This window comes from Gorilla gorilla, chromosome 2 (genome assembly GCF_029281585.2).
Source record: "Gorilla gorilla gorilla isolate KB3781 chromosome 2, NHGRI_mGorGor1-v2.1_pri, whole genome shotgun sequence".
Taxonomy (NCBI): domain Eukaryota; kingdom Metazoa; phylum Chordata; class Mammalia; order Primates; family Hominidae; genus Gorilla; species Gorilla gorilla.
The window spans coordinates 24,358,529-24,379,568 of record NC_086017.1 but is presented as its reverse complement, the minus strand read 5'-3'; the positions used below and the strand labels follow the sequence as shown (position 1 = coordinate 24,379,568).

At 53.7% G+C, this 21,040-nt stretch overlaps 1 protein-coding gene across 6 annotated transcripts in view; it reads left to right on the top strand.

Annotated features, from left to right (window-relative positions):
• The window catches only part of GRIP2 (glutamate receptor interacting protein 2), a 111,958-nt gene that overhangs the window by 36,257 nt on the left and 54,661 nt on the right, over nt 1-21,040 (top strand). For 4 of the 6 annotated variants that reach the window (XM_055381070.2, XM_055381069.2, XM_019024598.4 and 1 more), the window contains exon 1: nt 10,532-10,657. The exons of 1 other annotated variant lie outside the window; for it this stretch is intronic. In XM_055381070.2, the coding sequence (XP_055237045.2) occupies nt 10,597-10,657 (61 nt within the window). In that variant the 5' untranslated portion in view covers nt 10,532-10,596. Of the gene's footprint in view, nt 1-10,531; nt 10,658-21,040 lie in introns of those variants that run through there. One more of the 6 variants, XM_055381072.2, reaches the window with a different exon arrangement.

Sequence of the window (21,040 nt, the reverse complement as noted above, 5' to 3'; positions counted from 1 at the left end):
CACCCTGACTCTGATAACCTGTGGTTTGGCTCCACTCGCTGCTGTGGCTTCTGTCTGTAGTTCTGGCATTCTCTGCTGCGGTTCTAATGGCCTGTGGCCAGACCACAGTGTGGTGGGTATGGATCCATGAGCGTAATGCCCTGCAGTTCTTGAGCCACCATCTGGGGCTTCCTGAAGCTAACATTCTGTGGCTCCAGGGTTTCAATTTTGTGTGCCCTTGTGGGCTGTCGCCCAGTCCTGTGGTGTGTGACTCTGTGTCCCCATCCCTGGGAGCTCTGTGGCCTTGTGGGCTATCACCCAGTCTCCTGTGGTCATGTGGCTCTGTGATCTTGTCTAAGAGCCCTGTGGCTCTCATGGTCTGTCACCTAGTTTCCTGCTGGACTCCGATTCCCACACTACGGTGGCTCGTTTGAATGGCCAGAGTCACAGGACTTTGTCCAGATCATTGACCCCGCTGACCTGGAGAAAGATCACACAGATATTGGCCATCCTGCAGCAAGGCTGGGCTGTCTGAGAGCCTCAGGGCACCTCTGGGATGCACTCCTCCCTTTCTTCATCTGAGGCTAGAAGCCTCTGTGCCGTGACCCACAGGAAGCAGCACCCAGAGATGGCCCTGCCACTAGCAAGCTATGAGTGAGCTGTGTCACCTCGGGCACCCTCCTTTCTCTGTGCTTGAGCTTGGCAGTTGTGGGGGTGAGACGCATGGCAGGATGGGGGCTGTGCTGGTGACGAGGTGTCCGGGACAAGCTCCAGCGCCCCTCTGTGTGGGCTTCCAGTTTTCTATGGGCCGGGTGGGAGGTACAGACCTGCAGACTGCCTGCAGGAAGGGTGATGCTGGGACGTAGCTCCCTGCAAGGGTCTGTCACACCCACTTTCCCTTTCCCAAGGCAGTGCTGTGCTGCTGGCCACTTACACTGAGGATGCCAAGGCCCGGAGTGGGTAAATTTTACACAGCCCCTTCTCATCCTGTGGCACAACCCTGCTCTCCCACCTCTCCGGGCCTTCAGGACTTGGGGTGTGGGATTTGTTGGGGAGGTAGGGAGAGAGGAGGCAGGGTCCTGCCCAGCTGTGCGGGTCGGTTCTTGTTGCCATGTGGAGGCTGGAGGCCTTTTCCTGTGTTTGTGAGGGCCTGAGAAGCCCTATTAGCGTGGGGGTCCAGCTCCACTCCAGCCACTGGCCCAACAGGCACATCTGCTAAGTGGGAACAGCAGCCCCGTCTGGGAGCCCAGCACTTGAGTTCAAGCCCTGACTCTGCTTTCAATGGACTCAGTGACCTTGAGCTTGTTTTTTCCCTTCTCAATTAACCCACCTGCCGGAGGGGACAAGAACCCCTCATGTAACACTGTCTCCCCAAGGGTAGACCCAGCCTTTGCCCCTTTCCCTTAATTCTTGCCTCGTTTCCCAGATGAGGGTCTCACTGGCTGGTGCCCAGGGAAGAGCGGGAGCCTGATCCCATCTCCCACTTCTGACCTGGAAAAGCCCTCTCAACCCCCAGAAATGCTGGGCAGACCCCCTGGCACAGAGACCCAGGGTCACTGGAGCTCGGGTGCCCGGCTGTGGGCTGTGCCGTGCCCCTTGTGCTCGGTGTGCCGTGTTTGCTGTATTGAATCACACCACCCACACGCTCGCACGGAGCTGAGCCAGAGGCGCGTCTGTGTTTAGAATAGCAGGGTGGGTCCCAGGGTGGCCCTGGCCAGCACCTGATTCAGGTTCCCACTCGGCTTCAAGCTGCATGACCTTGGCCTCCTGCCTGATCTCCCCATTCATGAGCATAATCAGGCCCCACGTGGTGGGGTGTTGAAGAAGGCTAATGTGCATCCAGGGCTGGGAACAGCGTCTGCCTTTGTCACAGAGTGATCATTAACGTGATTCATCTTTCTCCCCTTTCCCCATTTTTCAGATGAGGAAACTGAAGCTCAGCAAGAGAAATGCCTGGTACATAATTTTAAGTCAGGTCCCACGCACGGAACCCTTGCAGGCCCCAGTCTTGTGTCATTTTCATGAAATGTCACACCACCGGGTGCCTGTGTGATGCTATACTTACTGACTTTAGGGATGGCTAAGCAGCATGGGATTTGAATCCAGCACTGTTGGACTCTGAACCCCCTCAGCAGGCCGTCCCCTCCCTGAGACATGGCAGGTGTGGGGAGGCAGCCTGGGGTCAGAGTGGAGGAGGTGGCCGGCACTGCCGTGGCCTGGCTTGAGGAGGAGCCCCGGTGGAGCTGCTGCCCCGGGGCACACGAGGACCGTAGTGGCATTTCCGACACCTCCACCCACGCGGCCCGCGATTTAATCTGCGTACTTGTGAATGGTGCCTGCCCAGGCTTTTGCTCCTAATTATTGCTCTTTAAAGGCAGTGCCAGGAATATTAACAGGCATGCCACCTGTTTCTTGGCAGGTGGCCCTGTGGGTGCACCTGTCAGCCAGCCGCCCTAGCCCATACTGAAAACGCTTGGTGGCATTTTCTTTCTTGGCTTGGGATTGTCTGGGAGCCATCAGGTGGATGAGCTGCTTCCCCTGGCAGGGTTTTAGCCTCCCTTGGGGCTGCTTCCTCTGCTTCCTGAGCCTCAGAGCAGGTCTGGTGAGGGTGGAGGGCAGGAGATGGGTAAGGGTGGAGGGGTTTATTGGAAATCCTTCCTCTGCCACTCAGTCGCCATGTGAAGCAGAAACAGCCGCTTTCTTTCTCCGAATGGCAGTGTTCCCGTCTTCATTATAGGGCAGCAAGGTGACAGTGACTCTCCACCCCAGTGCTCAGTAGAATCACTGGGGAAGCTTAAAAAGTGGCCACTGCCTGGATGCCACCCCCCAACTTTCTGATTCAGCACTAGTTCTTTTAAGCTCCCCTGTAATTCTAGCAGCCAGGTGACATCACCTTATGATAAGGTGAGGCTTGATGACTGTGGAGCCCCGAGTTCTGTGCCCTTCCCCTACACCCCTTCTCCCTGCCTTCTCCCTCCAGCAGCCAGAGGGATGGTGTTAAAGCCCCAGGCAAAGCTCCCACATCCTCAGAGGAAAAGCCAGATCCTCAGGAGACCCTGCATTGCTTGCCCTTCCTCGGACCCTCCAGGCCCACGCTGCTCCTCCTCCCTCAGGAGCACACTCTTCCCCCAGCCCCCGCCCACCAAGGCCCCCTCCCTCTTTTAACCCTTTCTCTAAATGTCACCTTTTTAGTGAGGCCTTTTATGACTCTCTTTTAATTTTTATTTTAAATTTTAAATTTTCATTTACTTCCAAATAGCACATATAACACAGAAATACCCTTGAGGCATTTTAAGGGCAAACCACAGAACTTTTTTTTTTGTTTCATCTGTATCTCCACAGATAAAGACTTTTTCTCAACTCTCATTACAACAACAGCAGCAACCCAACAGAATTAACCATAATTTCTTCATATCATCTTGTACCCAGTCTTCGTGCAATTTTCCCTGGTTGTCTCCAAAATGTCTTTTCATGATCGGTTTATTCAAATCAGGATTCAAGTAAGGTCCCTTGCCACATTTGGTTGATCAGTCTCTTATGTCTCTTTTAATCTGTAACAGTCCCTTTTCCCTCTTTTTTTTTTTCCCCACTCTCATTATTTGTTGGAGAACCCAGGCCATTTTTCCTGTGGAATGTTCTCGTGGTATCATTTAATTCATTCTTCTGCCCCATTGTACTTTCTCCCAACTGATATTTGGGGCTAAAGCTGGATTTGATTCAGGTCCAATTTTGCAGGAAAGAATCCATCTCAGGGAATGCTGTGGGCTTCCTTCCACGTCCCATCTGGCGCCCGTAATGCCACGTAGTTCCACTCTGGGTGATGCTGAGACCTGTCCGGGAGTCCGAGGACCGTCTGCCTCATCTCTCTGTCACAGAGTCAGTGCTGGTTCCTTTATTTCACTAGGATTGCAAAAAGGTGGTTTTCCAATTCCATCATTTCTTCAGCACTTATCTGCTGTGGTTCTTCTCTGAAGGATGCCTTTCCCTTATTAGGGCCTCCTAAAACACTGCGTATACAGGAAACACAGGAAACGTGCTTCATTCTTTACCTTCATGTATCTGTTCACAGAAAAATGATGTGGTATCTTAACCACCCCCAAAGGAACCAGCCAGATTTTATTTTTTTCTTTTCAGAATCAATAGGAACACATGGATCACTACAGTTTTGTAGTCATGATTCTTTTCTGATGTTCAAGTTGTCCCAAATTTGGCCGGTGGGAGACCCCTCCAGCTGGCTTCTGTGTCCTCACAACTTTCCCCACTCAGACCCTGAGCACTTCCTTACTTTCTGAGACTATAAGAAAGGCTCATACTGCATTTTCCCTGCCTCAGCCCTGCAATCATCCATTGCTTTCAGGAGTCCTGGGGGTCCTTTTGCTGGGCAAAGGAATTTAGAGTCCAGAGTCTGGGTTCTGGGGGGACCAGCCCCTTTGTAATTGGCAACATCAACTTCTGTACTCCAGTACTCCTCACTTGCTCTGTTTATTTTTTGCAGCTTTCACCTCGCAACATGTTGCATCCTTTACTTATTTGTTACATCTGTCATTTACCCTGTCTTCCTCACTAGAATATTAGCACCTTGAAGCCTTGGTGGCTGTACCTCCACGCTTGGCACACAGACAGTGCTGAATAAAGATCTGCTGGATGAGCAAATGGATGGAGAGATGGATGGATGACCTGCATCTGCCTGCATCCTCTCCCTCCCCCAGCCTGGATAAGCGGTCAAGAGGGTCTGCCCCCAGCCTCCTCTCTTCCACCCACAGAGCCAGCCTTGGCGGCCTTGGTCTTATTTAGATCAGTAGAGCTGGGCAGCAGAAATGTCACCGCTTGGCCCATGGGGAAGAAAAGGCTGAGAAGATTAAAGGCATCTCTGATGAGATGCTAATTTGTTTCGGGAAGCAGGCGGGGATGGCAGCAACCTGGGGCCTCTGGAGCTTTGTGAAGCTGAGGCAGGAATGGAAAAAGCAGCATTGGTGGAGGCTGGCCTGGATCCCTCTGTGATCTTTTCCCTTCTTTAACCTATCTCCTGGGCTCTGTGCAGCCTCAGTTTTGAGGAGAGCCAGATAGTCCTGTGTTTGAATCCTGGCTTGGCCACCTTAGTGGCTGTGTGACCTTTGACAACAGGGGCAACCTCTCTGGGCCTTGGGACCGAGAAAGTGAGAATGCTATAGGGAGGATGAACTTAGGGAAGACCATGGAGTACAGCCCATGGAGGCCAGAGAATAGCAGAGACTTGCTCGAGGCCACACAGTAGTGCACACTGGCTGGGGTCTGAACTCAGACCTCCTGGCTCCCAGCCGGGCTGATCTGCCCTTGCTGTTTTCTTGATGACTCAGCCTGAAGCATCCGTGGGTTCGTCTCCTTTAAGGGGGCCTCTGTTCCCTCACAATTCCCTGGGGCTGCTGTCTGCAGAAGGATCCTGCAAAAATCTGGGGAGCACAGGGGAGCCTGGCAGGTGTGGCTCAGGTAATGAGCAAGCTTCAGATGGCTGGAACCTAGGACCCCAAGCCTCCCTCTGCTGTCTTCCTGATCTTCCAGTCGAACTGCTCAGCTTGGGCCCCTGCACCCAAAGTAATTCATATCCAGCTGTGGCCTCCTTTGACTAAAGTTGAGGGCCCAGGGGTCCTCTGCTGAAGGTAGAGTTTGGGGAGCGTATTATTCCATGTTCCATCTCTCATTCACTGAGCCCTTGCTGCGCCCCTGCTGTGTGCTGGAATCTGGAACTCTGAGATGAGGAAGACACTGGATTAGTCAAGATACTTTTGGGCCCAAGTTACCAAAAACCAAACCCAAACTGGGTTAAACAAAGAAGGGAATGTATTGGCTTAAGTTCAAAAGGGATACCCATCTTCAGGCATGGTGGGTTCCAGGTGCTGAGATGCCATCATCATCAGGATTGGATTTGTCTTTCTCTTCTCTTTTGGTGCCACAGTGGCCGCCAGCAGCCTGACTGACACAGCTTCTCCACACCTCCAGAAGATTCCCTTTCCTAGTGGCTTCATCCAGAGCCCCAGAATAGCATCTCACTGGGTTGACTTGGGTCATGTGCCCATCCTTGAGCTGCTTGCCATGGCTGGGGGTTGGGATAGGCTACTTGGTCTGCTTTGGGTCAAGGCCCTCCTGGAGCTGAAAGACAAAGCTCCTCCCCTGGATGCAGGGAAGGAGCAGCTCCCCAAGGGAAATGGGGGTGACATTGCTGGGAGAAAAGGGGATAGAAGTCTAGAGAAGCTGGACTGCACATGGGCAGAGAAGTGTATTGACTGTATACTGTATACAGCTTTTTGTTTTTGTTTTGTTGTTGCTGGGTTTTTTTAGACAGGATCTCCCTCTGTCACTCAGGCTGGAATGCCGTGCTACGATCAGAGATCACTGCAGCCTCAAACTCCTGGGCTCAAGTGATCCTCCTGCCTCAGCCTCGTGAGTAGCTGGGACTATAGGCATGCACCACCATGCCAGGCTAATTAAAAAAAAAAATTGTAGAGACAGAGTCTCACTAAGTTGCCCAGGCAGGTCTTGAACTCCTGGCCTGAAGTGATTGTCCCACCTTGGCCTCCCAAAGGGCTGGAATTACGGGTCCGAGCCACCAAGCCCATCCTCAGATGCCTAGCATAAATCATCAAATCATAACTGGCCTCAAGTTCTCCCCAGCCTCTGCTGACACAGGGATGGGGCTGGAGTTATGTGGACTCATTATTTCTTTTCCCGCAGCACTATGAGGTGCAGATTCTGGACCCCAGTGTTCAGACAGGGAAAGTGAGGCTCAGGGAGAAGCAGCGTCTGTCTCTGCCAGGAGTTTTTAGAGGACAGGGACCATGTCTTCCTCAGTTCCGCTTCTTGTATTGCACCTACTATAGCCAGGCAGCTCCTCAGTGGGACCTGGATCTTCTGGGATCTATGGAGCCACCTCCCAAATTAGCTCTGAACAGGCTGAGCCCTAGTGACTTCTGGTGGATCCTGCACCCCCAAGACAGAGGTGACACATCATGCCCTGAGCTTGGGACGAGACAGAGAAATGCACCGACCACTCCCTCCCACAGTTGTCTTCTCTTGGGCCCAACATAATGCTGGGATGCTACCATTAGAAACTACTGGATCATAGCATCTCTCTTGGCTCCTTTTTTTTTTTTTTTTTTTGATAAATTCTTTCTCAGCATACACCTTGGCTCACCTGCACTGCTAATTTACCAGACCTACCAGAGTCTACCTGAATTCCACTTAAACCAAGGAATTGGCCCTTGGTCCACTTGACTCCCCAAGGTCTACTTGAATTCCAATTTCACTTGGAGCTCTGCAACACCAATCTTAAGATAATGCTCTGTGTTTTTAATGAATGTGTGTGAGGAGCTTCATGTTCGTTTGATCCCGTTTCACTCTCACAGCATACAGGAAGGCACATCCTATTATCATCTCCACTTTATAGGTGAGGAAACTGAGGCTGTCAGGTAAGTAACACAGTCTTGTTGCACAGCTAGAAGGTGGTGGAGCTGGGATTTGAACCCGGGCAGGCTGGCTCCACAGCCCACACCATTAAACACTCCTGAGATTGCACCTAACAAGTATTTTGCCCCCTCCAAGTCAGTGCCAGGCATAATGGACAGATCCACCCTGCCCTCGGAGCTCCCCTTCTTCATTTGACCCAGGACAGCCGTAGGTGGCAGGTAGGGCGAGGTTATCCCTCTTGCAGCTGAAGAGCTAAGGGGCCCCAGGGAAGGGAAGTGCCACATAGTCAGGGAGTTTTCAGGCTGGGCTCCGTAGTCAGTTTTGCACATAACTGTAGGCTCCTGCAGTGGGCCCTGAGGCCTGTGGGGTCTCTGGGGTGGGTGTGTAGGGGACAGAGACCCAGAGCTGGGCCTGGAGCTGGCAGATCCACATCCCTATGCAGGTCTGGATGTGGTCCTCAGAGTGTCCTTACCTGTAAGGCCTGGGACACTTACAGGGCACCCTCCAGGGTTAACTGGTGACAGGAAACCCCACCAGGTCGGAACTCTGCCTCTCCCACACCCTGGGAGCCTCGGCCTCCTTATTTATTTATTACTTATTTATTGCTGTGCTCTCCACACGTCAATTTCAGCTGGCACTGCAGACCACCTGGGCCATTTCTCTTCCTACCAAAGGCACTGATGGAGCTAGGAAGCGGCCTCATCCACGGCCAGAGCTCCCAACCGTGCTCTGCCACTTAACAGTCTGCAAAACCCCAGGCAACGCAGCCTGCCCTCCCTGGGCTAAGCCAGGCAGAGGGGGCTCGGCCCACAGCCTGGCCCACAATAGGGGTTTTATAAGGGGTGCTCCCTGGGCCTAGATGTGGCAGCGGCCTAGTCTGGTGGCTGGGACCTGAGACCTGTTTTGCCGCATGCATGCTGTGTAACTCTGGTGGAATACCGCACCTCTCTGAGCTTCAGTTTCCTTGCTTGTAAAATAGGGATGTTCCTAGGACCACCCTCATGCGCTCTAAGGATTTGATGCGATAGTTCATGGAATGCATCAGATTCCTGACTTTCCTGCCTTCACCTCACTGGGCCTCCCATCCCCATTCACACACAAGGGGTTGGGCTCCATGCGGAATAACCACAACACTAATAACGGTTACATATTATTTATCTAGCACCTACTGTGTGCCACCCTCCGCTAAGTGCTCTATGCTTGTGATCTCGTGTAGCCCTGCCATACTAGAGGCAGGAACCGTTAGCCCCATTTGTCAGATGAGGAAACTAAGGCACACTGAGTTGGGATTTGACCTCAGATCTGCCCATCCCTAAAGGCATGTGTTCTCTGCTCCCTTCCCTTCCTCTCTGTTTGCACAGCTAAGCCACAGCTTTGCTGCTCCTCTAGAGGCTCACGCCTCTCAACTGCAGAGGAGAGGCTTACAGTGGGGATGGGACAGGGGCCATGGCAGTGGGGCAGCCCTCACGCTGTCCTCAGGTCTCGAGAAGGAGCTGGGTGATGCCGTTCAAGTGCCCACTTCCTGCTTCCTCGGCTAGCCCTGAGAGGCCTCTGCCACCCACACCTTTAGGATGAAGACAGAATCCCTCAGCAGAGTCTGTGTAAAGGAGCCCAGAACCTCCAGCCTAGCTGAGTTGCCCCAACAGAGCCTCCCTGAGCCTCACCTTCTGCCAGTAGTGCCTCCTGATGCTTTGGGCTGGAATCCATGTACTGTGGGGCCTCTGAGCCTGGGGCCTGCTCTCTCTTTGTTTAAAATTATTTGTCTGCAAGTTTCAGGGAGGTAGCGTGGAAGAGCTGAAAGGAGACTCCTGCATGGAATCAGAAGGGCTGGGAGATTACTGAGAAGGGAATCACTTCCTTGCTGTGTAATTCATTTTTATTACTGGTCAGATCTGTGTATCCAGAACTGCCCTGTGTTCCATCCATCCTAGGAATCCTGCGTGCTGGTGAATGCTAGGCCAAAGGATTCCAGAGATAGGATTGCTGCGAAGTGATGGGGATTGGCAGGAGTTCTGCATGTGGGGGAACCCTCCGACTTTCTCAAGGGAGGCTCTCACTGCTGGTTCACAGGCAAAGCCTGATTTCTGTGGCAGCCATGATTCCCGAGCGGGTGTCTTGCCCTTCCTATGAGTGTGGTCTGTAGCCTGATTCATCACAGGGGCTTTCATGGTTTGGGAAAAGGATGGAGGAAGCATGAACACCTGCCTTGGTAGAGAGAGGGCAGGAACCTGGGGTTCTAGAGCCACCTCTGCAACATATGTGCTCTGTGACCATAAGCAAGTCACTGCCCATCTGCCTCAGTCTCCCCTAGGGCAACACTGCCCTGCCAAACTCAGGGGTCAGGATGTGGGATGAGAGAGGAGGCTAGCCATGTGTACGACAAGAAGGGATGCTGGATGTGTTTTCTGAGCACTCACACATAGTCCCCAAAACTCCACCCAACCAGCAGTTTGAGCAGCTTCTCCGGGTATCCCCATGTTACATGTTATAGTTGTAGGGGTTAGGAGTTAAGAGGTGGGGCCTGGGTCTCCTCGTTCTACTCTGGTGGCCCTATCACGTGCCCAGTGTGATGTTGCCTGCTGGGGACACAGGACAAGTGGACTCTTGTCCTTGTCTCAGAGCTCCTTAGTCTTGGGGGCAGGTAGATAATCTCAACCTAGTATGAAATGTGTTGAGGTCCAGCAGGCGGGGTGCCCTGAAGGGAGCAAACATTCCCAGACAGAGAGGATGCATGGAGTCCCTCTAGAGGGGAAGGACATTCTAGGGGGAGGGCCTTGCAGGTGCAAAGGCCTGGAAGTATCAAACAGCCAGCCCAGGGAAGAGGGGAGGAGGGGATTGGTAGATTTCAGCAAAAGGTGGGGTGGGCCAGGTGAGCACTTTGGTGGGAAGAGGACTTGAGGGTGGGGCCTGCTGGAGGTTTGCTGCAGAGGCTAGAACATCCGGCACTGCACTCCCCAGGCCCGGCTGCTTTGGAGGAAGGGCCTTGCCGCCACCAATGCCACCGCTGGCTCCGGGAAGGATTATCTATTTTAGCAACTCCGGGAGGGCGGAGGAAGGGAGCACCCAGCCTGTGCCAGTTAGCGCAAGCAGCTCTGGAGCGGGCACAGGAGCGCCGGCTCCAGGCGTGGGAGGCTGGGGCAGGCTGCACAGGGCTCTGCCGGAGGGCAGGAGGGCACAATGCTGGCGGTGTCACTCAAGTGGCGGCTGGGCGTGGTGAGGCGGCGGCTCAAAGGTGCCGGTGAGTCTGGGTGGAGGGCGAGGGGCCCAGAGGGACTTCCCGGGCTCCCTGCCTGTCCTCAGTCACCCCTGCTCTCCCTCCCCCTCTCTCTTGCGGAGCCTTTTGGGTTTCTCTGCTGCATCTCTCTCTCCCTCTGTGTCTCTGTCCCAGACCACTCCAGTTCCCTTCCCAGTCTCTCCACTGCTCTGCTTCCTTCTCTGTCTCCTCCATCTCTCTGTCTCTGTCTCTCCGCTCTCTCTGGGTCCCTTCCTCTCTCTTCCACTGTCTCTCTGTCTCTCTCTCCTCTCTCTCCTGCTGTCTCTCTGTCTGGCCTCTGGGTCTCTCTGTGTCTGTCTCTCCTGCTGTCTGCCCTCCCTCACCCGGTTCTCTGCCCCCGCCTCTGCTCTGCCTTCTCTCTCCCACTCTGTCTGTCTCTGTCTTGCTCTTCTCTGTTCCTCTTCCACTGTCACTGTCTCTCCCTGGGTCTCTCTGGACTTTCCTGTGTGTCTCCTTCATCGCCCCCACCCCTTCCCAGGGCATGTCCCCAGCAGCCGTTTCTCTCCTTCCTGTTGAGGCCGTGGGGCTGTCCAGATGGGCTGGGGTTGACTGGCAGGGGCGCTGTGTGTGGGAGAGGAGGGGTGGGAGGGAGCGAGGGGCTGTACGTGGGGAGTTGGGACAGGGGGACATAGGTGAAGGCTGCCTGGCTCTGGGCAAGACTCTCTGTGCTGAGCCCCAGCCTGTGCCGGGTGCCATCCCTGGACACATGCTCAGCCCCTCAGAGTGCTAGGAGGGGGCTTAGGGTGGGACCAAGATTGGAGTGGGGGTGGGGAGGAGCTGGAGTTAAACCCCCCAGGCTGTGTGACCCCAGGCTTCACGTTTGCTGCCATGTCTCCATCTACAGCCCAGGGAGGAGGGAGGTGGTGGATTCACGATCTCTATGCTCCAGGCTGAGGACCAAGAATCATCTTACTGTCAACAGGAACAGCAGTGACAGACATGCACTCAGCACCACTCTGTGCCAAGCAGTGCATTCACTCATTCATTCCTCACAGTGGCCCTGCAAGGCTGGTCCCATCCTCATTCTGATTGTGCAGAGGAGGAAAGTGAGGCACAGAGTGGTTAAGTAACTTGCCTAAGGCCAAACAGCTGACATACTGAGGCTCTCTCCAGCCAGTGAGCTTGTAACTGAGCATTTTCCAGACTCTGAGGTGCCTACACAGGGAGTCTTCCTTAGGGAGGTGGCGGGGATGGGGGTGGGTGTCCGTGGGGCAGCAGAGGGCTCTAGGTCCTGCACTGGCCTCAGGGCAGCTGGTGGCCTGACATCCTAGAGGTCCCTGGAAGCCCGGTCCACAGAGACAGAGCAGCTGGTGCCTGGAGAACATCAGGAACAGGCCTCTCCTTGGGTCTGACCAGAGACTCCTCTGCTGAGACCACCCCCGCAGGAGACACTCCCTCCCCCATTGAGGCTGCTGTCCTCTGTTCAGGTCCACAGACCGTAAGGGCCCAGTGGGATCCTCCCAGGCTGGAGGGACAGATGAAATCCTGGGTTGGCTCCAGATTTGAGCTTCCCTAGGATTTGGAGAGCAGCCTACTAAATGCTGTGGATCAGGCTCTGCATCTTGGAGATGCAGGAAATGCTTGTATTGGCCCAGACAGACCAGGGTTCAAATCTTGTTCTGGCTCTTACTCCCTGTGTGGCCTTGGATGGCTACTCAACCTCAGTTTCCTCCCCTGTTGAAGTGAGCCCAAGAAAAACTGCCCTTCTGAGATTGCAGTGCCGACTGAGGAAGTTTGGGACACACAGTAGACTCCTGGAATTTTTAATTCCATCTTCCCCTTAGTGACCCAACCACTTACTTCCTCTCCCCATGCACACACCACTGTCCCCAGGGCAGTCACATCTGGGGCCAGCATAGCTCTTAACAGAAAATAAGCAAAGGAAAAAGGAGGGCTCAGCCTGGTTGATTGTGGACACACTGCGCAGACTTGAGCCAGGCTCCTGCCCGACCCCTCTCCACTCCTTCACGGAGGGCACTGAGGGAGGCACAAGGAACTTGCTTTGCCCATTAAGTGAGCCTGCACATTCATGAAAATGAAACCTCAGGGAGAAGAATCCAAGAGATGTGGGAGAAGGCAAGGTGTTTCTTCTGTCTTCTTCAAAATCTTTTTTTCAAAAGATGCCTGGGTAACATTTCTCCATTTCCAGCCTATATTATTTTAATGGGCTGTCCTGTTGCTCATCTTTTCTGGGTAAGGCCCCCAGGTTTCTCAGTCTGTGAATACTTGGGCGGAGGTCCCTGAGCCACATGGCCATGTGAGACCCCTCCCATGTCCTCCAAACTGAGACTCGAGGGTGTAGTTATTGCCTCTAGAAGGAAGCAATGACTTTGCTTGAGAGAGGTCAAAAGAGACTCCCAGAGCTGGGTATTTAAGGATGAGTAGGAGTTTGCCAGGTAGATAAGGAGGGGAGCAGCTCATGAAAATGCCTGGAGGTGGCCAGGCACGGTGGCTCATGCCTGCAATCCCAGCACTTTGGGAGACCGAGGTGAGGTCAGGAGTTCGAGACCAGCCTGGCCAACATATAGTGAAACCCCATCTGTACTAAAAAATACAAAAATTAGCTGAACGTGGTAGCACGTGCCTGTAATCCCAGCTACTTGGGAAGCTGAGGCAGGAGAATAGCTTGGACCCGGGAGGCAGAGGTTGTAGTGAATCAAGATCATGCCACTGCACTCCAGCCTGGGTGATAGAGCGAGACTCCATCTCTAAAAAAAAAAAAAAAAAAAAAAAAAGAAAGAAAATGGCTGGAGGCTTGAAAGATCTGCCTCAAGACCCCATGAGAGTCTTGGTCAGCAAGAAGGGTGTGGGGAGAGGAGGGAGGCAGGGTGGAGGAGGTGAAAGGCTGTAGAGCTTGGACCCTGTCTTGGGGGCAGTGGGAGCCATGGATGGTCCTTGAGCAGGAGAGAGTGGAGGACTGCTTCAAGTATTAGAATAGGATCTGGACCAAGTATGGTAGCTAGCTCATGCCTATAATCCCAGAACTTTGGGAGTCTGAGGTGGGCAGATCACTTGAGGCCAGGAGTTCAAGACCAGCCTGCCTAACATGGTGAAACCCCATCACTACTAAAAATACAAAAATTAGCCATGTGTGGTGGCGCATGCCTGTAATTCCAGCTACCTGGGAGGCTGAGGCAAGAGAATCGCTTGAACCTGGGAGGCGGTGGTTGCAGTGAGCCAAGACTGTGCCAAAAAAAAAAAAAAGAAAAAAAGAGAGAGAGAGAGAAAGAAAAGAATAAGCTCTGGCTGTGGTCTACAGACCATAGGTAGGGTTGGAGGAAGGAGGCTTGGGTGGGACCCAGGCAGGAGGTGAGGAGCCAGGACTATAGGGTGGGCAGAATCGACAGACGTCAAGGCAGGAGAATAGCCTGTGTCATTTACTCATTCAACAAATATTTATTGAGCACCTATTATGTCGTAGGTATTGTTCTAGGCCCTTGGGGTACAACAGGGCACAAGACAGACACAAACCCCTGTCCTTGCCCTCCTGAGCTTTGTCTGCCTGTGCCCACTCCGTGGTGCGTGTCTGTGATGAATTATTCACTCCCTCCTTCCGCTCCTTAATGAGACTCCCCTTGGCCTCCCACATGCCACCACATCCAGCTCCTGGCATTTCTCCTGGCAGCCACATCAGGGCCTCAAATCTGACTCCCAGCGTGGAAATGAGCCCTCTCTCTCCAGTGCCCCACTCCTGAGCCTCTGCCCTCCTCCATGCCTGGGGGCACCAGAATTTCAGATCAGCTATGGTGGCTCGGAGACCAGGTAATTTTTTTTTTTTTTTTTTTTTTTGAATCAAGAAGACAGGGATAAACTCTCGTCTTGGAATTGCAGAATCCCGGCAGCCTGGAGTGAACCTCTAGATCTGTTCTTTGTTTCTCAAGCATTTATTGAGCACTTGCTGTGTGCCAGGCACTTCCCATGTACTTTCTCACCCTTGCAACAGACCTGTGGGTTATGAACTAAATTGCCCCATTTGCAGTTGAGGAAACTGAGGCTTAAAGACAAAGTTACTTTCCAAGGTCACACACCTAGGAAAGAAGTAGTAGAGCATGAGCCTACCCAGGCCGCCTGACTTCCAAGTCCAAACATTTCACCCCGGGGGCGTTCCTTCACGGTCAGCTTATTCAGCCTCCCCTGCTGGGTGCAAGGAACCCCTCGGTTGTATTCCCAACATGTGGCCACTGCTCTGCTTTCCCCAGGCTCCCCCAAGTCCTCTGCCTTCTCTGTGCTTCTCCTGTCCCGGGACAGCCCTGCAGAAACAGCGATGCCTCTCCACGAGTCTCCCTGCTCCAGGCTGAGTGAGCCCCGCTCCCCACAGGACGGTCTCCTCCCGCTCTCCGCCTGGCTCTCACCTCCGTCCATACCCCATCCTCTGTATGTCCCTGTTGCAGAGCAGAGCCCAGGGCCTGGGGAGGTCTGAGCCAGGCAGAGCAGACAGACGTGCCAGGCCCCTCCCTGAATGCCCCAACTGCACATTGGCCTTGCTTGTGCGTGTCTCCCTCTGGAATGCATGCTGATCTCTTCAGCTCAGATCTCTTCAGCTCATTGTCTCCGTCTGTCGGCTTGAATGTTCAGTCCAGCAGGACCATCTGCCTGTCTTAATTGTCCAGATCGTTGTGAAGGCTCCCAGCCCTGTCTCCCCACCCACTGGGGAGATAGTCAGATGGAGCGGAAAGCACCTCCATCAGCCAAGGGACTGAGGCTGACCGCAACTCTTCATGGGTCCTTGGCAGGTCCGTGTTCCTCCTGGCCTCAATGTCCCTTCTGGGCCTCTGGCCCTGCTCTCCCGGGCCTGGAAGCCTTGCTGCCTCCCCCCTCCCGCCCACTCACTCCCCTTGGGCCAACCTTGGCTCTCTGGTTCCCACATTTTGCTATCTTGGCCGAGGTGATGGTGACTCATAAGCAGATGTGGTGGGCAGGTGGGCGGGCGAAGCGGGGCACATGGCCAGCAGCCACTAACAGCCCATAATTAGGGCTGCTGGGGTCCCTGTAGGATGACCTTGGGCAAGATCCTTGCTCCTCGCTGTGTCTCAGTGCCCATGTGCAGAGTGGGTTTGTTGAGGAAGGTTTGTTTGGGGTTTGTAAGCAGCCGAGGGTCATTTGGAATTCAAGCTGGGGATGGAGGTGAAGGGGTTCTAGGGTGGCTGAGGCCAGAGCTGAAGCAGCCCCCAAAGACGGCAAGCCCTACTCCTCCCGCAGCCGCACATATACTCCCGTTTTATACATGAGGAGATTGAGGCCAGTTTTGCCCAAGGTCATCCAGCCAGTCAGAGGTGGAGGTAGATCTAGGAGTTGAACTCAGGGCCCCTCTGAGGCCCCAGCGGTGCTGCTGCGGGGAGGGTGGCATACTAGAATGTTCCTCACACTTCATCACCATGCTGGTGTCTTCTTCTAGGGGTAGACGGGCAAGGAAGAGAGTGGGATGGCCAGCAGTGAGTTGACACACAGTGGGACTGAGAGGTGCCGAGGGCTTGGAGCCCTAGATGAGGCCCCAGCCAGCGGGAGGGCTTCCTGGGGGCAGCAGTCTTGGAAGGCTTGTAGGACTTGGCCTGGCAGACAGGGATTAGGAAGAGGGCATTCCTGGAGGATGGTGATAAAAAGGCTCAGAGGTGGGAATTGGCTCTGCTACTTGGTGCTGGGAATGGGAGGTGGGGAGGCTGGAGAGGGCTGGTCAGTTTGGGGTGCAGGGGGCTCAGCTGCCAGGCAGCAGGCACTGGCCTGGAAATCCCAGGGTCAAGCCCTGTCCTCAAACATGTGGTCGTTGCCAGGGCCCACCCCCAAACCCTGCAGGGCTCCCACCCCCATACCTCTGCTGATCTTTCTGGCATATTCTCAGCTGGGTGGCCTGGGGTCCTTGGATGGTCCTTCCCATGTTCTCACCCTGCCTGAGGGTCCACCGTGGGTCCACAGCTCCAGGGTTCTCTTTCAATATTCAAGTCTACCATGAGGACACAGAATCTGGTGATCACCACGTCCACCAAGCCCTTTTGAGAATGTGTGGGAATTGAACTGTGATTTAAGGCTTTGGAGCCAGAGAACTGAGCTGTCTCTGGGCTCCAGTTTCCTTGTCTGTAAAATGAAACGATTGATGATCCCAGCCTCATGGGACTGAAGTAAATGCCCCTAGAGGTGAGAAGTAGTATGAAATCTGTAGAGTGCCAGCTGGGGGCCAGCCGGGATTGTCATTATTATAGGCTTATGTTCCCATTTTCTCTGAGCCTCAGTTTCCCCACTTGGGCATAGAGGATGTCTGTCCAGCATGGTCAGATGTTGCGGCATCTGGGAAGATGGTTTGTTCTTCCTGGTTGGGGGAACCCCCCAGGAAGTGGCCCCAGAATAACGGGGTGAATGGCCACCACCGTGTTCAGCCACACACTGGGTCTCCACTGAAGCCACATACAGACTGAGCTGTGGCCTCTCCTGCCAGGGCTCAGAGGCCATGGTGTGGGACTAGGGGGAGCCATAGGAAGGCAGGCTGCAGCTGGGATAACAGGCTGACTGTCACCCCTTACAACTGTTCAGGAATAGGGTGGGCTGCTCAGAGGTGGTGAGCTCCCATTTATGGAGGTGTACAAGCTGTACTAGACAGCAGAGAGGATTCCTGCATTGAACTACAGTGTTAGAAGGGATGAATTGTTGATTTCTTTCCAATATGGCAATTCAGAGATTATGTACATTCATCATATATTTCTCATTCATTCATTCTGCAAACACTTGTGTAGCACTTACTGTGTGCACAACGCTGCCCTGGGCATGGGGTTGAAATCAGTGAGCAAGACAGTTGTGGATCTCCCATTTAGTGGAAAAGAACAGGTGGAGGAAGGGCTGAGAGGAAAGGCATTGGAGGAAAGGCTGAGGGAGGTAAAGGAGACACACCCCACATGGCCAGGGTGGGCCTCTGGGTGGAGGGTATTAGACTGGACTGTAAGGATGAAAGTGAGGAAGAACATTCCAGGCAAAGGGAAGAGTCTGTGCAAAGGGCTCAAGGAGGGAGCACCTGGTTCTCACGGTCTGGCCCTCTGCCCATCCTAGTTGGGCCGCCTTACCAAAGCCCCTTCCCCTCTCTCGACCTCAGTTTTGCACTGTAGCATGGGAAGAGCAATGTCTATCCCATAGGATTCTTGAAAGATTCCATGAGACAGTGTACATAAAGTGCTGTGTACCCAGTAGGTGCTCAGCAAATGCTGGCCCTTTCCTTCTCTCTAAGGCGTTTGCATTTGGACGGAGGGTCATGCTTGATCCATGGGTGGGTGGTGGGACTCCGGGCACAGTGTTAGCCACAGGCTGACCCTGGGACCAAAGCCGGTCACGGGCACGGGATGACAGCTGTGCCCACCCCTCCCAAAGCCTGATCCACTACCCTCATGCCTTGATTACCAGCCACAAGGGGGAGTCACTGCATCAACTCCAGCGTACGGAGGTCCGTGCACTGCTCCTGACTGCTTGGCCTGTGTACAGCTGCACAAGCTCTCTGTGTCTTCACCAGAGGGGCCTCCGGAGAGCCTGATCCTTCCTAAATGTCATCCACATGGCCGGTCACAGTGCCAGGAATGCCCCGATTCAGTGACCTCTCTTCGCAGAACTGTGTCTGCGGAACCCGGCCCTGCGTGCCTAGCCAGCCCACCTGCTCTTTAGGGCCCCTTTTGGTGGTGCCTTTCCTTCCCACTTCCCACCCTCTGCCCAGGCTGTGCCCTCTCCCTGGAAATCCCTGCCTACCTCACCTTTGAGTGTTGAGTTTCTTTGTCCCTCAAGGCGTGGCTCAGACACTGCCTCCACCCGGCAGCTTTCCTGGACTCCTCCTCTGACCATCCCTGACTCTGTGGCCACCATTGTTCTGGGTGGGTTTGGGGCAGATCCTCTTTGGATGTAGTCCCTTTTATAAGAGATGCTGACATTTCAACATGTGTAATGTTCTTGGACCCCAGTAGGCCCTGTGTGAGCAGTGACTGGACTTTGAACTTGGGTTTCTTGACAACATTCTCTAGGACAGGGCAGGGAGGGGCCACTGCATCCTGAGATTGGATGCTTAATGCTGCTTTTTCCTGGAGCTGAGCCCCAATAGCTTTGTCCATTTATTTCCATGTTTTGCTTTTTGTTAGGAAGGCAGAGAGAGGGCTGGTGGACAGTCAGAGCAGCCCCTGAGGGGAGGAGGATGGGGAGGGTGGACAGACAGCAAGGCCCGACCCCTCACCCAGGAGCGCTCTGAGCACCCATTCAAGTCAGTTTTCTAAGACACTTCGCTGACCCTATCCCTCTCTCCCTCCAAACTCTTCCAGCAGCATCCTCAGGAGAGAGTTCCAGCTTCTAACATGCCATTTGAGGCACCTATTTATTTTTAATTTTTTAACTCCAAGTTCCAAAGGTTGAGCTAAATTTCTCAGTTCAAAGCACACATGGTTCTGGGCCATCCCAGTGCCAGATCTGGCTCTGTATAATCTTATTTCTTCTCCTTCATGCCCTATCCCCACCCCAAATTCCTTCCCTCTAAACTTGCACTTGAAATAGGTGAAACAGGTCTTTCCGTCTGTGTGTGCCCTTGCAGCATAGATAGTGCTTGATGTGTCTGCTTTCGATACATAATGACACCACATTTCAATACATAAATGATACCACAGGGTAGATCTCATTCTGTCTCTCTTCTTTCCTTCCTTTCCATCTTTCCTCCCTCCCTTTCTCCCCTCCTTTCTTTCTTTAATGTGACACTAGGTTTTCTAAGATCCGTTCATGTGGCTGCACTTCTAACTGCTGTGTCACACAACACGGTGTGCAGTCACCACGTTACCGGTCCCCTACCCTAGGATGAAGTCCCAGGTCACCTTTACCAACGTTCTCAAGAGTTCATGCCCCTTAGGGACCTGGGTAGGGGGTGGAATTACTCTGCAATAACTTCCAGGAGTGAGGGTGCTGGGACACAGGTGGCCAGACATGGAATTTCTCCTAACACCACCAGGTGCTGCCACTGTGGCTGCCTCAGTTTACCCCCCACCAGCTGTGCTGTGACTTTCCATCTCCATCTCCCCACATCTTCACCGGCTCTTGGTTTTGTCTGCATTTCCAGCATTTGCCATTTTGAGGAGAGTCAAGTGGGAGCTCGCTGTTTCTGTTTTCACTTCTCTGGTGACAGTTGGGACACCCCTGCATGAACTTGGGGTCATTTGCCCTCCATGCGCTGTGCCTCGCCTGTTTATAGCTGGTGCCCATTTTTCTTTTTCTTCCTGTTTTGCATCAAGATACATCCTGACTCCATGCTTTCTGACCTCTCCCACTGGCAATTCCTCAAACGTGCCCTACTGGCTGTCATTAGAGGAGCTTTGATGCTCAACTGAAGGGGAAAATGAGGCTCAGAGCAGAAGGGACCTGGATTCCAGATCTCCCACCTCTCAAGTGCCTGGCCCATTTCCTCCCTCAGACCCCTCACCCCCGTGCCATCCTGACCCTTGCAGCCCACTCCCGGTAGTTGCCATTGCAAAATAGAAGTTAGGTCACACCACGACCCTGCTAAAAACCCTCCCCTCACACTCAACAGAATCCCAACTCCTCTCCCTGGCCTCGGCCGACCTTGTCTCTGTGCCTTAGCTGCACCTGTCCCTCAGCTGCTCCTGGTACCCAAGCTTGGTCAGCCTACCTGGAACCTCCTCCTCCCTTTGTGCCTTCTCATCCAGCTCCAGGCAGTTACTGCAGAGCAGTCCCCTCCCTCTACCCCACCCACAGGTCCCTACGGGGTGTGAAGATGCTGGTGAAGGAGACCTGGGGCTCAGCTTAAAAGTCGCCTACTCTGAGAGGCTCTCCTTGACCACCTGCCTTGTATTCTCTGTGCCAACATCGTGACTGTGTCTGTCATAGCCCTCAGGACCATCTCAAATGCCTTCTGTCTGTCTGTCTGTCTTTCTTGCTGGATCTCTGGTCCTCCCTAGACCAGAAGCTCTAAGAAAGGAGGGTCTGCCTGCTCTGTTCACTGCTGAAACCTCTGGCCCAGCTGACTTCTGGAAGGTAGTAGGTGCTTAGTAAATATTCTCTGAGTGAACGAGTGACCAGAGAGACAGGGCAGGGCCATGATCAGGCTGGCCATCTCCCTGTGCCCACATGCTATAGTTTTTTAGGTGTTTCGCTCATTCACTGAGCTTCTCAACAAAGACCTTGTTAGTACAGACAACTTCATCATCCGCATTTTAGAGGAGGAACCTGAGGCTCAGAGAGGCCCACTGTACAGCTGTGCTCCCATGTCCTGTCCTCCAGGAGGGAAGCTATTGTGGGTGTCAAGGGAAGCATTGAGTCCCAGAGGGAGCCCCTGGGAGCTGCCCCATCCGTGGCCAGGCCCCTGGCCTGCTGGTGACTTGACCCTGCCCA